This window comes from Agelaius phoeniceus, chromosome 6 (assembly GCF_051311805.1).
Source record: "Agelaius phoeniceus isolate bAgePho1 chromosome 6, bAgePho1.hap1, whole genome shotgun sequence".
NCBI classification, from domain to species: domain Eukaryota; kingdom Metazoa; phylum Chordata; class Aves; order Passeriformes; family Icteridae; genus Agelaius; species Agelaius phoeniceus.
The window spans coordinates 10653962-10670261 of NC_135270.1; the positions used below are offsets into that span (position 1 = coordinate 10653962).

At 58.2% G+C, this 16300-nt stretch overlaps 3 protein-coding genes across 3 annotated transcripts; 2 read left to right on the forward strand and 1 right to left on the reverse strand.

Moving 5' to 3' along the window:
- Nucleotides 1-1008: 1008 nt before the first annotated feature.
- On the reverse strand, nucleotides 1009-16259 carry PGGHG (protein-glucosylgalactosylhydroxylysine glucosidase). The gene is made up of 16 exons (XM_077179703.1): nucleotides 16160-16259; nucleotides 15038-15296; nucleotides 14424-14634; nucleotides 13443-13878; nucleotides 13169-13288; nucleotides 12803-12934; nucleotides 12416-12527; nucleotides 11559-11631; nucleotides 11010-11146; nucleotides 10643-10776; nucleotides 10392-10487; nucleotides 10173-10270; nucleotides 7262-7473; nucleotides 3905-7175; nucleotides 2863-3057; nucleotides 1009-1884 (listed from the first exon to the last, which is right to left on the reverse strand). The coding sequence occupies exons 2-14, from the start codon at nucleotides 15288-15290 to the stop codon at nucleotides 7111-7113; spliced, it is 2079 nt and encodes a 692-aa protein (XP_077035818.1). The 5' UTR covers nucleotides 15291-15296; nucleotides 16160-16259; the 3' UTR covers nucleotides 1009-1884; nucleotides 2863-3057; nucleotides 3905-7110.
- LOC129121350 (dispanin subfamily A member 2b-like) lies at nucleotides 1709-3301 on the forward strand. Its single transcript, XM_054634540.2, has 2 exons — nucleotides 1709-1897; nucleotides 2490-3301. The coding sequence occupies exons 1-2, from the start codon at nucleotides 1709-1711 to the stop codon at nucleotides 2646-2648; spliced, it is 348 nt and encodes a 115-aa protein (XP_054490515.1). The 3' UTR covers nucleotides 2649-3301.
- Nucleotides 4154-5486, forward strand: LOC129122103 (interferon-induced transmembrane protein 5-like). Its single transcript, XM_054635697.2, has 2 exons — nucleotides 4154-4315; nucleotides 5074-5486. Exons 1-2 carry the CDS (start codon nucleotides 4154-4156, stop codon nucleotides 5290-5292), a joined length of 381 nt encoding a protein of 126 aa, XP_054491672.2. The 3' UTR covers nucleotides 5293-5486.
- Nucleotides 16260-16300: the final 41 nt, after the last annotated feature.

Genomic DNA, 16300 nt, shown 5'->3' on the forward strand with positions numbered 1-16300 from the left:
CAGCCCCCATCCCACGTGCCTGGAGCCCGGTTTGCCTGGGCACGGCTGCCCATCTGCCCGCAGCAGGAAGCAGGGGATGAATTCCGTGTCTCACCCGGCTGGCATGCGCATCCTCCACTTTCACTATCGAGCTCATCCCAGCCCGGCAGCTCCCTCGCCTCTGTGCTCCGGATTCCCTCCTCATCCCGCAGGGGAGGGAACTGCGGCCAGAGGGAGCCACACCAAGCACCAGGGGTCCCTGTCACAGGCTGGCAGGGCGGGATCCTCGGGGCTGCCACACGTGTCACTGCCCGCCCGGCCCCTGTCACTGCCCGCCCGGCCCCTGTCACTGCCCGCCCGGCCCCAGCGAGCCCGGAGTGACCCCGGAGGGGACGTGGGAAGCCCTGGCCCCAGCCCATGTGGCAGAGCCTCGGCTCTGCAGCTGGCCTGGCTCCCCCTTCCCCTCTGCACTCCTCGCCCTCGGCAGGGCCCGGTCCTGGGGGCTGGGGCCCCACAAGGAGGGGAACAAAAGCGCGATTTTCCCTCTCCCCACGAACATGGGGCTCCTGCCAAGACACCACTCGTAAGATGTCAGAAATCCCACTCACAAACACAGCGAATATTTGTTGCAGGATCCCTGGCACTGAGCCTCCGGTGAATCATTTTCTGCTCTGCTTTTTTCCCGGAAAACACGGGCTCCTTGCTGCAAAAGGAATCTGCTGCCTGCCCGGCCCCAGGCTTGGCCTGCCCAAAATCAGCACAGCCAATGGGAACTCAGGCCAGCAAAGGCCATTGCTGCAAGATCCCCATTTCCTCCTTCTCCCGGTTTTTATCAACAGTTTCCGGCACAAATCTAAAGGGCAGCCCCACACAAGCCGACATGGAAAAAATCGACCCTTTCACATCCCAAAACAGCCACAGGCAAAGCCTCCCTCCCGTCTGTGAGCACCCCAGGCTGCCACGGACAGCTCCCCGCAGCCCACCTGCCACCGAAACTCGGGAGGAGAATAAAAACCCTCCAGCACGATGTTTGTAGTGACAGAGAATGAGGCTTTACTTTGTCCTGGCGCGGACATGCCATGGAAAACATTCCCATCCACACATAGTTCCTTACATGGTGTTTCCCATGTCCATACGGACAAAAAGCCAAAGAAATTCCCCTTCAGCGATCTTAAATTGCACTTCAGAGTTACACTTAAGAATTACTATTCTTAGTATTAGATCTCCTCTCGGTTCTTAATCCCTTCACCTTTGAACCTCATTTTTCGGTTCTCCCAACGATTCATTTCCCAGACAAGGGAGGCGATGTTGGTTAATGGTCGCTAATGGTCGCTAATATTCGCTAATGTTCTCTAATGCTCTTATGGCAACTCCCATGTGCATGTTCAGATCATCGGCCCTCTCCCGATGAACAGAATCTTTCGAAGAAAAACTTGATTTCCACTCCCCCTTGGCACAGGCGAACAAACTCCTGATTAATGTCACATTAAAAATTAAAATTTGCATAATTTCAAACATCCCCAACCCTCCCCTCAAGTCCCCTCGGAGTCCTCAGGGCTCTCCCAAGTCCCCTGAAGCCCCCCACGGGTTGAGAGCTGCCCTGCACCCCCAGACTGCGTGGGATGGGGGTCCCAGAGGGCCGTGCCCCCCCTCCCTCTGCGGGGCGGTGCGGGGCCGGTCCCCCGCCCTGAGCGAGCTCCGTTCCCGTTCCAGGCGTTCATTCCCGGTCATGGAGCCCAGGCAGGCGGACGTGTCCATCCCACTGCAGTCCTCCGGGTGGGGGGCGGCCGCCCCCGGCCCCCGCTCCGAGCCGCAGCCCCGGGACTACGTGCTCTGGTCGGTGTTCAATGTGCTGCTGTGGTCCGCGCTGGGCGGGATGGGCTGCTGCGGCTTCCCCGCGCTCGTCTACTCCGTCAAGGTGAGGGAGGGGCCGGGGACCCCCGCCAGAGGCCCCGGATCAAGCCCTGATCGGCCCCGGGACCCCCACCCAGACTGACCCCCAGCCAGCCCCCCCCGGGACTTCCCGAGCCCGACCGAGCCCGACACCCCCGGCGTGTCCCGGCTCCCTCCCCACCTCCGGACCCCCCGACCCAGCCCGACCCGGACCTTCCCTTCATCCGGGGATCCCCCGGCCCTTCCTGACACCCCCCGCTCCTCTCCCCCTGCCCACCTCCCTCCAAACCCCTCTCCCATCCCGGATCCCCAGTCCGGTCTCCCAGCCCCGATGCCAGCCCCCCAGGGGACCCCCAAACCCGTGTGCCCACCCCGGGACCCCCAAAGCCACACTGTGCCCACCCCGGGACCCCCAAAGCCACACTGTGCCCACCCCGGGACCCCAAAGCCGTGTCCCCCCCGAGTGCCGGCACCTTGGGGCAGTGCCCGCTGGCCTCGCCCCGTGCCCCGGGTGACACACGCGTCCCCGGGGTCCCCGCACAACCTCGCGGCCACCCCGGGGGGCTTGGCCCCCCAGTCGGTGTCGCACACACCCCGAGCCCCCCCTTGCCCCCCAGGCCCGTGACTGTAAGGTGTCGGGGGACCTGGAGGGTGCCCGGCGCCACAGCCACCGCGCCAGGGTGGTGAACATCGTCTGCTCCGTGGCGGTCGCCGTCGTCTGGGTCATCTTCATCGTCATCGCCGCCACCTTCGTGTCCAGATTCAGGGACACCTGACCAGCGCCCGGCCCCACCCGCGGGGTGCTCCCTCCCTCCCTCCTCCGGCCTCCAAAATGTGCCCGCAGGGAGTGACCCCGGTGTCCTCGCTGCCCCCGCACGGCCGCGGGAGGGGAGGGGACGGGGCGGCCAGGCTGGGGCGTGGGGGACAGGGGACAGCCCTCCACTCCCCCCCTTGGCTCTGCTCACACACTTCCTGGCACCCGTGACACACCTGTCGGTCGCCGCTGCCACCGAGGGAGCTCGTCCCCTCGCTGTCACCTCCTTCACCGCGGGACATCGCCGAGAGTCCTCGGGCATCTTTGCGGCGTCCTCCTCCTCCTGCTGCTGCTGCTCCTCTCCCTGCCTCCATCCTGCCGCGGAGCAGGGCGCTTCCAGCCCAAACCCCAGGGAAGTTTCTTCTCAACATCTGGGATGTTATAGATACCTATTATAATACTGGCTTTTCGCAAATATTAAAATAGATGTTATATGTAACTTCGTTATAACACTACACATTTCATACGTGCGGTGTATAACTCTGTTACAAAGATATAGTTTTTATTTCTGCTGTTAATTAAGCTTGGACATAGTAGTAAAACAGCTAAGATAAGCATGCTTCTGTTAAAATGCCTGCTTAGATGAGATAACATCCAATAAACAAATAAAAAAGACACCTGCTTACAGATATACCAACTATCAACCCTCACCATCTAGAGACAGTGTGGGCAAAACCAAAACTAACAATAATAATAAAAAATAACCTAAAACCACAACCAAAAAATACACACACTCTGAAAAAGTAAAACCAAAAAAGAGTCATACTAAACAATTCTTAAAATATGCAAACTAGATTAAGAAAAAAGTTTACATCAGAGTCTATAAATATACAACAGGCTAATATTATAAAAAACGTGTTTAAGAAGTGTCTCCGGAGATAACGGTGTGCTCTCAACTGAGGACCAAGACACACCCAGCCCTAATCTTTACTCTATGTTCCTTATCTCCTACTATCCTTTATTAAACTTTTTAAATTTTCACAAGAGAGTAAAAGTGTTTTCCACATTGGAGATGGCAGGAAAAGGAAATTAAAGCCCCTCCGCGTGTCCTGGCTGCACCCTGCAGCCCTGTGTCCCCCCCGCTGCCGGGGAGCCCCGTGGGTGCGGCTCTTCCACCTTTCCATACGAACTTCCCATTTCACCCATCCCACAGCCCGAAAGTGCTGCCCAGGGGGGTCAGCCTTGCCCAGCTCACCTGGCGGGGGGGTTTGGAGGTACCTGTGCCAGCCAGCGCCGCGCAGCTCCCGGGCTCCGCCTCGGAGCGCCCCTCCTGCGGTGCCGCAGCCACCCGCGCTCCTCATCCCGGGAGGAAGGCTGGCTATTAAAAGCCCGTGGGTTCGCCATCCCAGCCCGGCCTGCGGGACAACCACATCCCTCAGGGCTGTAATTTCCCAGGTTTATATTTAGCGGAGCAGGGATATAAAAGGGGCGCGGGCCGCCGGAGCCGCGGGGTCCCTCTCCGTGCCCATGGACACCTCGGACCCGCGGCAGGAGCGGCCGCCCCCCAAGCGGGGGCCGCCCCCCGCCGCCCCCCAAGCGCCCCGCGACCACCTGGTCTGGGCCATCTTCAACACCCTCTACATGAACTTCTGCTGCCTGGGCTTCGTGGCGCTCGCCTTCGCCGTCAAGGTACGGCCCCGGCGGCACCGGAGCGCTCGGGGAGGGATGGGAGGGATGGGAGAGATGCCCAAGGAGGCAGCGAGCGCTTGGGAAAACTCCCGGAGGGGCTGGGGCGGGCAGATCCCAACGCTCCCCACAGGCGGTGGCACCTGCCGCTGGTGAATCCTCCCTTTCCTGCCACTGGCTCCGGAGGCGGGAATAACCACAGCCCCCTGCCCAGCACCCGAGGAGCAGCTGCTTGATTCTAAAAAGTGCCATGGGGGCCGTGATTTCACCACCACCCTCCCGGCAAGAGCAGCTCCAGCTGTGGAAAAATGGGAACAAGCAGGGACCGGGGTCAGAGAGGCTCCAGAGGAAGCAGGAGGGAAAATAGGAGGGAAAATCCCAGCTCCAGCTGGACTAGACTGGGACAGAAAAATGGGGACAGGCAGAGGCTGGAGCCAGAGAGGCTCTGGATGAAGCAGGGAGGAAAACACAAGTGGGAAAGGATGCGGGGCTGGAGGGGAGCCTGGGATGGATGGATGGATGGACGGATGGATGGACGGATGGATGGATGATGGGTTGCAAGGGGAACAAAGCCCTAGAGCAGGAAGGGGCTGCAGGAAGAGCTGTGGGAAAGAACTGCAAGAGGGAGCTGTGGGAAGGGGATTTGGGAAGGGCTGAGGGAAGGGGCTTTGGGAAGGTCTGTGGGAAGGGGGCTTTGGAAAGGGCTGAGGGAAGGGGCTTTGGAAAGGGCTGAGGGAAGGTTCTCTCCTCGGCTGCTGCAGGCTCGGGACAGGAAAGTGTCCGGGGATGTGGAAGCTGCTCAGCACTTCAGCTCCAAGGCGCGGTGCTACAACGCCCTGGCCACGGCGGGCAGCGTGCTGCTGCCCCTGCTGCTCGGGGCCCTCATTGTCACCGGCGTCATCCACCTCTCCAAGCTGGCCCAGGAGTCCGTGGGATTCTTCACCTACCAGCTCAGCGGCAGCGACGACGAGGACCAGTGACCCAGGGGGAGGGCTGGTGGCACCTCCTCTGCGTCGCTGGTGGCCCCCCCCAAAAAGGCCACCACCCCTGTCTGCCACCCCACCCCCCCCCCAAGCCCCGTTGTTTTTGTTTATCCTGTGGGATTTTTTACCTCCCGTTATCCCGTGTGGAGCCCCAGTCTCCGTGGTTGCTATTTAAATCATTAAATGCTTCACACAGCGTGAGTTTCTGCGTGTGGGAAGGGGCAGGGGGGTGCCAAAGGGAAAACATAAATTGGAATTTTTGGCTCTGATGGGGCTCCTGGCAGCCAGGAGACACCATTGTTCCCACAGCCTTCAGGGCCACCTTTGGCCCCAGCACTGAGGAGGGGAGGAAGCAGAGATGCTCCTGGGCCTCGTGGGGGCAGGATGAAGCAAACGGGGTGTCCCCTCCCCACCCCAAATGGAGCTGAGACCTGCAAACTCATTACAGCAACACTGACACCCCCAGCCAGTCCCAGCCAGGACAGGGGGGAGTTGGGAAGCACCCCCAGTGCTCCCTGCTCTCCGTGCCTGGGCTGGAGACTGCTCATTTTGGGATAAAGGACCCCTTTTTGAGGCTGAACCCCCTTTAGTGCCAGCTAGCCCTGGCTCAGAGCGGGGCTGTATCCCAGCCCCATCCAAATCCCAATCCTGGTGCAATGCACAGGGCTGGGGACAGCACGGTCCCTTTGTCGTGCCAAGAGCTGCCGCTAATTAGGGGCTGGCGGCTCTGATGAGGCTGGAGCAGGACCCGAGTAATTACAGGGCAGCGGCAAAGTCCCTGCTCCAGCCCTAAGCATTCCCAGATGCCTCGGGGCACGGAGCAGCCGCGGGGCTTTTTATAAACCGGGCCGAGATTCCTGGGGTTGGCTTGGCCAGGACAGACCCTCGGGGCAGGGAACGCCCCCGGCATTCCCCGAATCCCACCCAGGACGGGGACAGGGAGGGCGGGGAGGGGAGGAGGCTGCGCAGCCCAGAGCCAGGGGCTGGGAGCACCGAGCCCACCCGGTGCAGGCACGGGAATTCCTTGGGGCTCCTGGGACACCAAAAACCGTGTCCCAGGGCAAACCCACAGCAGCTCTCTGCTCACCCCGAGCAGCTCAGGCTGCCCTGGCCACCATCAGACAGGATAATGCTACAGATCTCTGGTGTCCAGGCTTCCTGCAGCCCTTCAGATGCCAAGGGAGAAAGGATTTAACTCCAGAAGTGCTTGAAAAGAGAGGGAATAATGTAGATAAGGGCTTAAAAGCATGTGAGGATGTTAGACACCAAATAACAGGAGTGGAGCTGTGTGCTGCCCACGCGGGGTTAAAAGGCTTTCTGCTGCATATTTTGGAGTAATACTTAGTGCCAAAACATCGTTCATCTGGTGAGACAGCACTGGCTGAGCCTCCACAGCCCTTTGAGCTCACCGAGCAACACATGGGGAAGGCAGGGAGCAGGGCAGGACATGCTGGAGGAGCTGGAGTCAGGATCCTGGAGTCAGGAATGGGCTTCCTTACAGACACAAACATGTTGAGAGCAAAAACAACTCGTGGGTGTTCAGCAAACACGTTTGAAAGGGACATTTTCAGGCTTGGTTTCCTCTCCTGAGCAGAGTAAGAGATGTGTGGAGGGGAGTAGGGGGCTCAGACATGGTGACAGCTCCAGCCCCTGTCCCCCTGGGGCCACAAGGACAGGTGGCACACACAGTCCTGGGTGGGGGGCAAAGGGCTCCTGGCCCAGCCTGGCACCCCCTTTCCACCCCCTGTTACCTTCCCCCTGCACCAACATCCCAGACCTGCTGCTCCAGAGGGCAGCACCCGGATCAGGCAGGGTTTAGGGGGTCCTGCTGGGTGACCTCTGGATCCATCCAGGCGCTGTGGGGAAGGAGACACTCTGCCCTGCAACAGAAAAGCTTTGTGTGAGGTATGGGAATGGTTTCTCCCCAAATTATTTCAGGGAGCAGATGCAGGCAGTGCTGCCGTACCTTCCCCCAGGGGAAAGCGCTGTCCTGACTCCAGCACAGCTTCCAGGGGAGAGGCTGGAGGGTCCCAGGAGGCCTCAGTCACTTCCATCCTGATCTCCTCCCTGGTGATGGTCACCTCCAGTCTGTTGCCCAAGTAGGAGATGCTGGAGAGTTTCAGCTTGGTGATACCATCGGGAAAGGCGGGATCAAAGAGGAGGCCGGACCTCGTGATCCTGGAAAGGCAGGAGCACATCAGGGGGGGAGCAGCAGGAGCCACAGAGGAGCCCAGCTCAGGCTCAGGGAGCAGCCACCTCTCCAGGCATCACCACCTCAAGCACACCAGAGGGGTCTGGAAGGGTCCTCAGTGCATCCAGGGATCTCTGGGCAAACCCCAGACACACTGAGGGAGCACCTGGGGAGGAGCTGCTGGGGCTGTGATTCCCAAGACATCCCTGTCCCATCCTAGTTCCACAGCCGGGCCCTGGGCTTTCCAGATTTCATATTTTAAAAACTCAGCCCAGTTCCATCTCAGAGCTTGGCTCCAGCAGCAGCTGTGCTGGCAGAGCTTGGGGAATGCCCTGCTCCTGCTCCCAGAGCCAGGAACCCTCAGACACCACCTCAGCTCCCATTCCCACGGGACGGAGGGCTGGGAGCTCAGCAGGAAATGCAGGCACAGAGAGCTCCCAAGGCTCAGAGACAGAGATGGATGCAGTGCTTGACCTAAGGCCTTGGAGAACAGGCTTGAAGGTTTAGAAAAGAAAAGTGAAATAGACACGAAGTAAGAATTAAGATTTGTAGTTCCAGCAGAAACATGTTTTAAGTAAGCAGAAATATGCCTTATGGAAGTGAATAACTATGTTAGGCAAGAGAGTAGAAAACTTTAAAGTCTATCATATAACTTGTTATAGAGGTGGCAAAAAGCAGAAGATCCAGCAATAAGTCTCTGTAGAGTTGGACTGGACAAAAAGAAGCACATTGCATCAGAATCCTGTGAAATGTAGCAATGATTTCCAGCAGTTTGCTATCATTTGCTGTCATTTGTAGCGATGATAGCAAATTAATGATTGGGTTATGAACATCCTAGTGAGCTTTGTAGAAGTAGCTGATTCAGGAATGTATAAGATATGATAAGAAATATACGATAAGAAATATACAAAAGACATTGTAACTAAAGTTAAAACGGCTTCTGATGTGCTGGCACTGAATGTAGGTCTCAGCCTTCCATGAGACTGATTTTGCAATAAATAAACCATCTTTTAATTGCCTCATCAGTTGACCCTGTCTGCTCTGTATCCCCAGCAGTGCTCCTTCCCCAGAAACAATGGAACAAACATCCCAACTCTCTCTCCAGCCCTGAGCCAAGGCCAAGCTGCCTGTGTGGGCGTTGGCTTTGGGGGAGGAAAAACAACAGCCCCTCTTGTCCCCGGCCCAAATCCTGGCACACCAGAGCTTTCCACCAGCAGCTCCAGAAGGCTGGGAGGGCTTCAGGGCCTGGAGGGGGCTCAGGGCAGGTTTGGGGGCCTGGGGAGCCCCAGCACTGCGCAGGATCCATGTCCTATGGAGGGAAAGGCAGGACTGTGGTTGCACAATGTCACCACCACCTCTGGAATTTGGCCAGAGCCACAAAGATGTGGCTTGATCCTGTGCCACAAGGGGCCTGACCCAGCACACACTGGGCACCTGGAGACCTCCCAGCTTGGCCAAAACCCAGATTTCCAGCTGGGAATAGGGCAGCTCACACCCGGCTCCACCAGGGAATGGGGAACGGGTGGCTTTTCCAGCTGGGAATAGGGCAGCTCACACCCAGCTCTGCCAAGGCATGGGGCGGGTTTCCCAGCAGCTCTGGCCACACACATGGAGTGAAAACACGTAGTTAGGGCTGGAAGTCTTCACTGGGAATCAAAAGTCTTGATCCAGCCTCAATTAAACCAGGAATAGGCTGAAGAGACGGCGGCTCCAGGGTGGAAACCACCACGGCTCTGAAATTACATGAACAGCTCCAGCTCCATATTTTCCCAGGATATTTTAAAGCTGAGGCGATGCCTGCTCAGCACTTCACTCCAGGGAGGCGGCAGGAGGTGTTTCCTCACCACATCCAAAGGAGACAGGAGGATGCTGCTGTGGAAGCAGAGATGTCCTGGATTGTCAAGCAAATTGTATTCTATTTACCATCTCCGTGGCAGCAGTCTTCTGTTAAGTGGGCAGTTTTCCTTATCTCTTCCATAACTGTTCCGAGGAGACATCTGCTGATAACAGGCTATTGAATGTCACTGCATGGCTAACAAGAGCTACAGCATCCCATTGTGAGATGTGAGCCCAGAGGGGAGAGCCAAGCATTTCTACCCTGATATAATATGGAGATTCTGGAACACCAGCGTGGCTTCTCCATTGGATTTTCCCAGAGGAACAGCTGCCTCTTCTTCCACTGGATCTTCAGAGGCAGACTACACCCTTCTACAGGATCCCTGCTCCAACAGAGCCACCCCTGACACTCCAGGAGGGCTGCAGCCACAATTCCAATGGGACTGCTGCCAACACCCGGACCCACAGGGTGTCAGGTTGAGTTCTGACTCTGTGAGTGTTGCTTTAGTTTACTGCACTGTTGGCTTTATATTTTTATTTTCTTCCATATTAAAGAACTGTTATTTCCTGCTCCTACATTTTTTGCCTGAGAGCCCCTTAATTTAAAATTTATAGCAATTTGGATGGGGGGTTTTACATTTTCCATTTCAGGGGAGGCTCCTGCCTTCCTTGGCAGGCACCTGTCTTTCCAAACCAAGACAAGAGAACAGGCTTAGGGAATGGAATTTTGCTTCCCAAACGTGACCTGTCACGAGCCTCTTACCTGTTCCCAGCTTCGCTCCAGCCAAACAGGGGCATTTTAAGGGACAAGTGCTTGCTTGGGCATTAAAAGTGACACAACAGGTCTCACCTGAACCCCGTGAAGCCGAAGAGGATGACCTGCAGGAACCCACCCATCCCTGTCAGGAAGTTCACAGCTCCCGACCCATCCGAGTTCTCCACCCAGACCTGACCAGCAGAAGAAAGAGATGATGCAGGAGTGGATTTGGGATGCTCCAGGCAGTTCTGTGGTTTCAATCCCATTGCCACCTGCCTGGGAGCAGGAGGGATCTGCAGCCCCTCCACTCACCTTGAAAGGCTCTGTGATGTTGCTGAAGCACTTTTCCAGCTGGCTCCAGGCTCTCTGCAGCTCCTTCAGCTCCAGCCAGCCCAGGGCAAACATGCTCTGCCGGAGAGGGAACGGTGACAGCGCGGTGGAGCAGCACCACCTCCCCACCCCTCCATCCAGAGTGAGCAGCTCCAGGGCACATCCCAGCTCTGCACTGTGCCCTGGATGGAGCACAGGGGTGAGTCCCAGGCTGGGCTCTGCCCTCTCCTCACCCAGGTCATGGCTGGCCCGGCCGGGTCGGTGACGGGCTCGTACATCTCCAGGTCGTTCCTCCGCACCTCGGCACTCATGGGATGCATCAGTGGGAACCCCAGCAGGACCACATCTGCCTGCTTCACCGGCTCACCTGGGGACAGGGCTGCTCAGACACTTCCCAAATTTCCTAAGTTTTTGAGCCCACTGATAAGAAACAATCCAGTGAGGCAGGAAAACCACCCCAAGCCCAGCTTGTTGCACTGCGGCAACAGCAGGGACTCCTCTTCTGCCGTTCCCAATGGAATTCTGATCCTTCCAGAATTAAAAGTGTGATCCATGGGTTGAGCCACCTCCATGGGCTGATGCCACTGCCTCCCCGCTCACCTGGGCTGTAGCCATCGTACTCAGGGTGATATTTCCTCTCCTCATCAAAGGGCACTTTGATTTTCCTGGCACGGTCCTCCCACTCCTCTGGCGCCGGGAGCAGCAGGTCCCGAGCCAAGACAGTGGCAAAATTTAAGCTGGAAAGAAGGAGGAGCAAGGTTTTATGTCAGGGATGGGTGACAGTGAGAGGAGAGAGAGGACAGAAGGAGCTGCAAGTAAAAGCTGCTGTGGAAGAACAAGGGGCAGAGATTGAGCCTTGAGTAACAGCTTCCATCACGGAGCCAGGAGCTCCTTTCCCCAGCTGTGCGTGTCTCCAGCTGGCCAACAGCACAGACACCCCATGGAATGCCCAGGGAGAAGCCCTGCTGTGAATGGAGATCCCTCTCAGCCCCACGTGGGCACAGAGCAGGTCAGAGGAGCCGGGGGAGCTCCCACTCTTCCCATGACTGCAGAGGGGTGTGAGGAGAGGAAGGATCCCCTCAGGAGCCCCACTGCTCCCATCCCTACAGAGAGCCAGGCCAGGCTCCCAGGTGAGATTCCAAACATTACCTGCGCTGGGCCACGGCGTTGGTGTAAGCAGAGTTATCCACCTGGCTGTGGTACTCGTCTGGGGGCATGACACCTGCGGGGACAGGAGGGGACACTTGGCAGCACACCCAGGGCTGCTCTGGGCCCCTCCTTGGGGACGCAGGTGGGGAAGGGGACCCTGCTGCCCGTCTGGATCCTGCTGGCAGGATCCCACACAGTCCCAAGGGGATGCTCAGTGCAGAACACGCACGGTGCTCTGCGGGAAATGGAAAAATAGAAACTTCCACAGACTCAGGAAGGTTTAATTTGCAGCCTTGGAAGGAGCTTGGATTGATGTAAAAATAAAGTATGCAGACATTAAGTAGAAAAATCATAAACTTATGCTTCTATGGTTATAAGTAAGAATAAGCCTTATGTAAGTAAGAAACTATTGATAAGATGGTGAAGGGTTTTAAGGTAAGAGTGTAACCGTATAGAACAGCTAACAGTTTAGATGCTACAATAGAGGGGGGGTGTGTGTACGTGTAATAACAGCCTGTTGGTTAAATGTATCCACACTGCAGTAACAGTAAGTAAAGGTGACAGGTTAGAGAAGGAAAACAAACGCTGTAGCAACAGTCCATTGGATAAGAAAGTTATATATCATCTTGCAAAGTTATATATTGTCTTGTAAAGTTATATATTGTCTTGTAACAAGAACTTTTAACTGTCTGGAGCTATGGCTGACTGCTTGCTGTCTCAAAATCTCACAGCCTCTGAGAATGATGTTTATTTAAACAATAAATTGTCTTTAGTCCTTTAAACTGATTTTAGTCCCGTCCCTTGGAGCAGGTGGCTCCAAACCTCTGCTTTCCACTCCCTTCCCATGGCAGAGGTACCTCTGATGTGGTAGAGCTGCTCCTCCTCACTCCACACCATCCTGCTGCACCAGTACCGAGCCACAGCTTCCACCAGCTCCCAGCCCCCGTCCTCCCGGAACAGCTTCAGGTCCTGGGGGAAAGACAGGGGCATGAGGGAGACCCCACCAGACCCAAAGCCAGCAGGAGGATGGAGAGGAGCTCTGAGGAGATGGAGGGAGCAGGAGGAAAGACTGGCCTGGTTTGAGCCAACAGGATGCTGAGACGCCCACAGGAGCAAGGACAGAGCAGGCAGGGCTGCAGGAGGGAGCCTGCAGAGCAGAGAGAGCAGAATTCCTCAGGGAAGGGACAGTGACAGTGTCCAGGTGTCCTGCCGCCGGGCCATCAGGTGGAGCACCGTCCCTTTACCTGCGTGGTGCAGTAATACTGCTCGAAGGCCATCAGGACATCCCCGGTGATGTGGATTTCCTGAGCTCCGTAGATCTCCTCGGGACACACCTCCCGGCCAGTGGCTGCGCTCTCCCACGGGAACTTCGCGCCCTGCCGACAGAAGGCATCCATGAGCACATCGCCCTGTGCTGCGCCCGCTGAAACAGCCCGGGACTGCCCTGGGGACAGGAGCTGGTGCCACCCCAGCCCGGGACTGCCCTGGGGACAGGAGCTGGTGCCACCCCAGCCCGGGATTGCCCTGGGGACGGGAGCTGATGCCACCCCAGCCCGGGATTGCCCTGGGGACAGGGAAGGTGCCACCCCCGCCCCGTGTCCCTGTCGCACCTCGTAGCCCTGCTCCCGCGCGTTGCGCCTGGCGCCCTCCAGCGTGCGGATGCGGTACTGCAGGATGGCGCGGGCAGCCCCGGGATGCAGCAGCAGGATATTCGGGAACATCCAGGTGTCCTGCGGGGCCGCGCGGCGGGATTGGCCGGGGGGAAGCGTCCGAATGCTCCCGCCAGCTCCACCCTTCAAGTACATCCTCATCCCGATCGAAGGATGGAGTCTCCTCCGTCCCACTCGCCGTGCCAAGCCCCCAGGTCAGCACGGCCCCCCTCACCTGGTCCCAGAAGACGTGTCCCCAGTAGTCCTCGCCGCGGGTGCCGTTGGACAAGCCGCCGGGGCTGATGCCGTGGAAGGGGACTCCGGGGCTGTCCCGGGGCGGGATGGCGCTCAGCAGGTAGTAGAGGCAGCCGTGGAGCGCCTGGCGCAGGGCCAGGGGCCCGTCCAGCTCCACGGAGCAGCCCCGGCGCAGCGCGGCCCAGGCGCGGACGTGGGAGCGGTGCAGGGAGCCCGCGGCCGCCAGGGACAGCCCCGCGCTGTAGCTGCGCTTCGCCTCCTCCTCGCTGCCGGCCACCGCCGTCAGGAACTGCCAGCACCGCTCCCGCTCCTCCTCGCCCAGCGTCACCGACTGCGGGATGGGGGTCCACAGCATGTGCACAGTGGGACGGGGCCCCCCCTCGACCTCCGGAACCAGCGTCTGCCCGTAGATGTAGCTGTGGCAGACAGGAAGCAGTTGGGGAAGGTGTTTCTCCCCAATGTCCCATCTAACCCTTCCCTCTGGCAGTGGGAAGCCATCACAAACGGTGTCTGGTCCCAGAATCCTGTTGTAGAGGTCACATCCTACAAATCTCCTGTTTTCCTTCTTTGGAATCACATCTAGCCTCCATCACCTTCACTGCCCTCACACATCAGAGTGAGGGATGACTCTGGAGTTGCAAGTAATACAAATGTTTCTATGCTTCATTTCAGGGTTTTTTTTATATACCTGCCAGGATGAAGCAGGTGTGAGAAGCCTCCACGTCCCTCACCATTCCAGCCCCCCACCCCTCACCATTCCAGCCCCACACCATTCCAACCCCATATCCCTCCACCATTCCAGCCCCCCACCCCTCACCATTCCAGCCTCACCATTCCAGGCCCACATCCCCTCACCATGCCAGCCCCACACCTGCAGTTTATTCCCAGGGGAGAGCAGGGCACTGCGCCACAGCCCACAGGAGGTGGGCTCAGGGCAGGGACCCCAATCCCCCACACTCACTGCGCTCCCTGGAAGTCTGGGCCTGAGCTCAGGTGCAGGTCCTGGCTCTGTGGCACGAACAGGCTCTGGAGCTGGACGGTGACAGGATGTGTGGAGCCATCCAAGCGCCGGATGGTGACACTGGAGGCCATCAGGTGCACCAGGGAGTGGTGGGCATACAGCTGCTGGGTGGCCATGTAGCCAGGGGACTGAATCGTGTGGCTGAAGGTCCCTGCAAGCACAGCCAGAGCCACCAGCCTTTGGGAACACTTGGATCGTGCCCTATCTACTGGTTCCTACTGGCCAAGGAATTGCTTTTCCCTGGGATCAGATCCAGTTGTGGACTGGACAACACTGCTGACAGCGAGCCTGGCCAAGCTGCTGAGGGATGGTCTGTGCCATCAAACATGATTAAAGAGCGTGTGCCGAGCCTGGCCCCAGCAGGGATAGAGTTAGAGCCTGAAAATCACTTATTCCCACACAAAAGGGGGATTTTCCGCTTGTTTCAGAGGAGCAGCGCCCCGAGGTGAACGGAGAACGGGGAGAAGGAAGATGTGACTGAGCACAAGAGGCAGCAGAAGCAGAGAGAATGGAGCTCTGCAGAGCCCCGGGGGAGGTGCCGGCTCCCTGCTCACCTGTCCAGGTGTTGAGGGCGAAGCTCTGGGCGGGGCTGCGGGCTCCGGGCGCTGCCATGCGCAGCCCCAGCGGGCTGGGGACATCGGCGCGGTGCGTGTCCCCCGCGGCGCCGCTGTACACGCCGGCGGCGTGCAGGATGTCCCGGAACACGCGGGTGCCCAGGAAGGCGTTGGTCACCGTGGGCAACAGCCGCGGGTCCCCGGGCAGGGCCATGGCCGTGAACACGCCGGGGTCGCCCTCGCCATCGGCCATCGCCACCTGCAGAGCCGCAGGGATGGGACGAGGGCTGAGAGGACAAAGTCAGCTCCCTGTCACCCCCCCGCGCCTGCCACCAGCGGTCTCCGCTCCTTTTAGTGTCCCCTCTGGTCACCTCCAGCGGTTTTCCCCCATCCAAGCTTCCTCCCAGCCCCGGGGTGCATCCCCTCCGCTCCCTCACCCCATCTCCAGCTGTCCCAAACCCTGACGGATGAAGGGATGAAGTTCACAGGCTTCATCACTTCTCAGCCTCCTTCCTCTTCTGCTGCTGGGATGGAGTTGCACCAGTTTCTCCCAAGACACAGAGCCACCTTCCCCATCTGGCCTCCTCTTCCTCCCAGTGCTGTTCCGTGACACTTTGAAAAGTTCCTGATACTTCCCCCTCTGTTATCTCACTGCACCCCTCTGCTCCCCCTCACTCCTGCATCTCCAGCTCAGCCTCCTGGGGCAGGACCTTTCAATCCCACTGATTTATACATAGAACTATACTTATGTATCATGTACAAACATAGATACAATTACAGACTAAAGATATGTACAGATACAGACATGCACAAGCAGCCCCTGACAAAAGGCAGCTGCAGCTGGCTCCTGGCAATGCCGGGCACAGGAAAAACACAGGAATGACGAAATGAGGCTCGGAGAGACTCTGAGCAGAGTTGGCAATCCAGCCGGGGTGACACAGGGGCAAGGAGGGCGCCCAGCCCCCAAATCCCTCCCTGACAGCAGCCGGATGCAGGAACGCCCAAGCTCAGCTCGGTTTCCTCACCGAGACTGAGCTGGGAGGAAAATCCTGCCTTCGGGAAAGTGAAAAATCCCGACCCAGCCCAAGCCCCAGAGTGCGGGAGGGAGGAGGTGGGTCTTGCCTTCTGTCCCGAGGCCGGGCTGAGCCTGTGCAGGCGGAGAGACGCTGCTCCAGGCAAGGACGGAAGTTGCCCAACCGAGAAAGAAGGAAGGAAATCGCTTTTTTTCCCCCGTCTCCTTAAAAAGAAATAGTTGGAAAAACG

Excerpts from the sequence above, each read along its gene's own strand:
- LOC129121350 (XM_054634540.2), top strand. The coding sequence starts at position 1,709 with ATGGAGCCCAGGCAGGCGGACGTGTCCATCCCACTGCAGTCCTCCGGG. Across the intron at positions 1,898-2,489 it reads CGCTCGTCTACTCCGTCAAG|GCCCGTGACTGTAAGGTGTC; the intron begins GTGAGGGAGGGG and ends CTTGCCCCCCAG.
- LOC129122103 (XM_054635697.2), top strand. The coding sequence starts at position 4,154 with ATGGACACCTCGGACCCGCGGCAGGAGCGGCCGCCCCCCAAGCGGGGG. Across the intron at positions 4,316-5,073 it reads CGCTCGCCTTCGCCGTCAAG|GCTCGGGACAGGAAAGTGTC; the intron begins GTACGGCCCCGG and ends CGGCTGCTGCAG.
- PGGHG (XM_077179703.1), bottom strand. The coding sequence starts at position 15,290 with ATGGCCGATGGCGAGGGCGACCCCGGCGTGTTCACGGCCATGGCCCTG. Across the intron at positions 13,879-14,423 it reads CCAGACTTCCAGGGAGCGCA|CTACATCTACGGGCAGACGC; the intron begins GTGAGTGTGGGG and ends TGTCTGCCACAG. Across the intron at positions 11,632-12,415 it reads GCAGCTCTACCACATCAGAG|GTGTCATGCCCCCAGACGAG; the intron begins GTACCTCTGCCA and ends CTGTCCCCGCAG.